This window comes from Crocuta crocuta, unplaced genomic scaffold, assembly GCF_008692635.1.
Source record: "Crocuta crocuta isolate KB4526 unplaced genomic scaffold, BGI_CrCroc_1.0 scaffold114, whole genome shotgun sequence".
Lineage (NCBI taxonomy): Eukaryota > Metazoa > Chordata > Mammalia > Carnivora > Hyaenidae > Crocuta > Crocuta crocuta.
This window is the reverse complement of record NW_027530000.1, coordinates 662692-664620: the sequence shown is the minus strand read 5'-3', so window position 1 is coordinate 664620 and position 1929 is coordinate 662692. Positions and strand designations below refer to the sequence as shown.

At 63.4% G+C, this 1929-nt stretch overlaps 1 protein-coding gene across 1 annotated transcript in view; it reads right to left on the bottom strand.

The window, feature by feature from the left end:
* The window catches only part of P2RX2 (purinergic receptor P2X 2), a 5631-nt gene that overhangs the window by 964 nt on the left and 2738 nt on the right, over window positions 1–1929 (bottom strand). Inside the window, exons 3-10 of the mRNA XM_077763609.1 lie at window positions 1816–1927; window positions 1647–1718; window positions 1467–1542; window positions 1292–1388; window positions 1053–1133; window positions 791–929; window positions 267–397; window positions 3–93 (exon numbers count right to left, since the gene is read on the bottom strand). Of these exons, the coding sequence (XP_077619735.1) occupies window positions 3–93; window positions 267–397; window positions 791–929; window positions 1053–1133; window positions 1292–1388; window positions 1467–1542; window positions 1647–1718; window positions 1816–1927 (799 nt within the window). The remainder of the gene's footprint in view (window positions 1–2; window positions 94–266; window positions 398–790; window positions 930–1052; window positions 1134–1291; window positions 1389–1466; window positions 1543–1646; window positions 1719–1815; window positions 1928–1929) is intronic.

Here is a 1929-nt window from a genome sequence, read left to right as displayed (position 1 = left end):
ACCTGTCCATGCACAATGACGTCGATGCGGATCCCATAGGCCTTGATGAGCGTGCGGGTGGCACTGCCGTTTACCTTGTAATACTTGGCAAACCTGGGACAGCATGACCCTGAAGAGCATGGCGGTGGGCACCCACCCATCACCCAAGACGAGAAGCTCCAAGACTCCAGTGACCCCTGATCTGGACCTTGAAGCACCTGCCCTGTTATTTTAGAGCCACTACAACCCGGGCAGACGAGGACCCAGGCATCCCAAGGCCAAGGTACCTGAAGTTGTAGCCAGACGAGGCTGGGACGTGCTTGGGGTCAAGCCTCCGGAAGGAGTACTTGGGGTTGCACTTTGATGCCGACAGGTCCAGGTCACAGTCCCAGTTGATAATGACCCCGATGACACCACCCTGCCCAGAAGTGGGCACAGGGGTGGGTGTCAGAGAGGCCTCACGGAGGACCCTCAAGAGCAACGGGGCCTGCCCTGAGACTGTGTGTGGGGCGCTCATCTTGGGGCACCTGGGGCAGCTCAGGGCCGAGAGTCAGGGGTGCCTGGCGAGCACCCGCTTCTGAAGCGTGAGGGTGTGCTAGCGGCCAGCCGTGTGACCAGGAGTCAATAATTTAGCAGGACGCATGCATACCCAGACCGGTTGGCCGATTGTGTTTCTCTTTCCGCTGCCCGAACAGGGCCAGGGTTGGCCAAGACTGCAAGGGGGGCTGGCTGGCAGGGAGGCCCGCCGCTCGCCGCGGGGAGCCAGCACCGGAGGACAGCTGGCCCGCGCTCCCTTGGCTGCCCGCCTCACCGTGTGTGCCAGCTCCGTGAAGTTTTCCCCTGCCTGTTCCACGATGAAGCCCAGCTTGAAAATGGGACAGTAGAGGTCGGAGGCCTCATCGAATGTGCAGCGTTTCAGGTAGCCGTCCTTCCGGTGCTCAATGTTGCCTCTGAGGACGGGACCCAGGCGCGTCACGTGGGGAGGGGGCAGAAGCTCTGTACCCACAAACACCACGTTCCCAGGAGGTAGCCCCCATCCCTACCCACTGTCACTACACCTTGGTGGCTCTTACTTGGAGAACTGGAATTTAGGGTAGTGGATGCTGTTCTTGATGAGGATGGTGAAATTCGGAGCCATCTTGCCGAGAAACTGGCTGAGGAGGCACAGACTGGGTGTGTTTAGTCTCCCCCCTCCCTAGGCCCCTCCCCAGCACATCGCAGCTCTGGCCAGTGAGGAGACAAAGGAGCAAAACAGCGTCGTGCTGGGGTGCCAGCTGCGTCCCGGGCAGGTGGGGTCACCGGGCGTGCGCACCTGACAGAGGCCCCATCTTCCACCGGGCACCAGCCCGACACCTCACAGGTCTTGGCGGACCCTTGGTAGTAGGGTACGCAGCGCCCGGTCCTCAGGCCTGCGGGCAGACAGACGGCGCTCAGGGGCGGGGGGCGTGCCCCCCACCTTACCCCACCCCGAGCTGGTGGGCACTGACCGTTTCCCAGCATGTCCAGCTGCCCTGCCACGCAGTCCTCATCTGTGTCACAGGAGGCGTTGCTAACCCTCATGCTCTAGGGAGGAGCCGGCTGCGTCAGGAGCCCGCGCCTCTGGGGCAGAACGATCAGGCGGGGGGCCCTCTCCCCCTGCCCCAGCCCTGCGTCCCACCAGGCCTCACCTCCGGGCAGGTTCCGAGGGTCTGCGAGGGTGTGACCTCAATCCTGGTGATGATGCTGAACACGCTGCCTCCCTGGGCTCAGAAAGAGGGGATGGTCGGCCGAGGCTCGGAAAGGGGATGGTCGGCCCTGTCCCGGGGTGCGCGCCGCGGGCGGGGCGGGCAGGCGCACCTCGGGGGGCTTCACGTACTCCTCCACGTCCCACACTTTGCGCTCGGAGTAGGTGATGCCCTTAACTTTGGTAATGACGGAGCTCTCAGGGCCCGTCTCGCTGTCCTGGTAGCT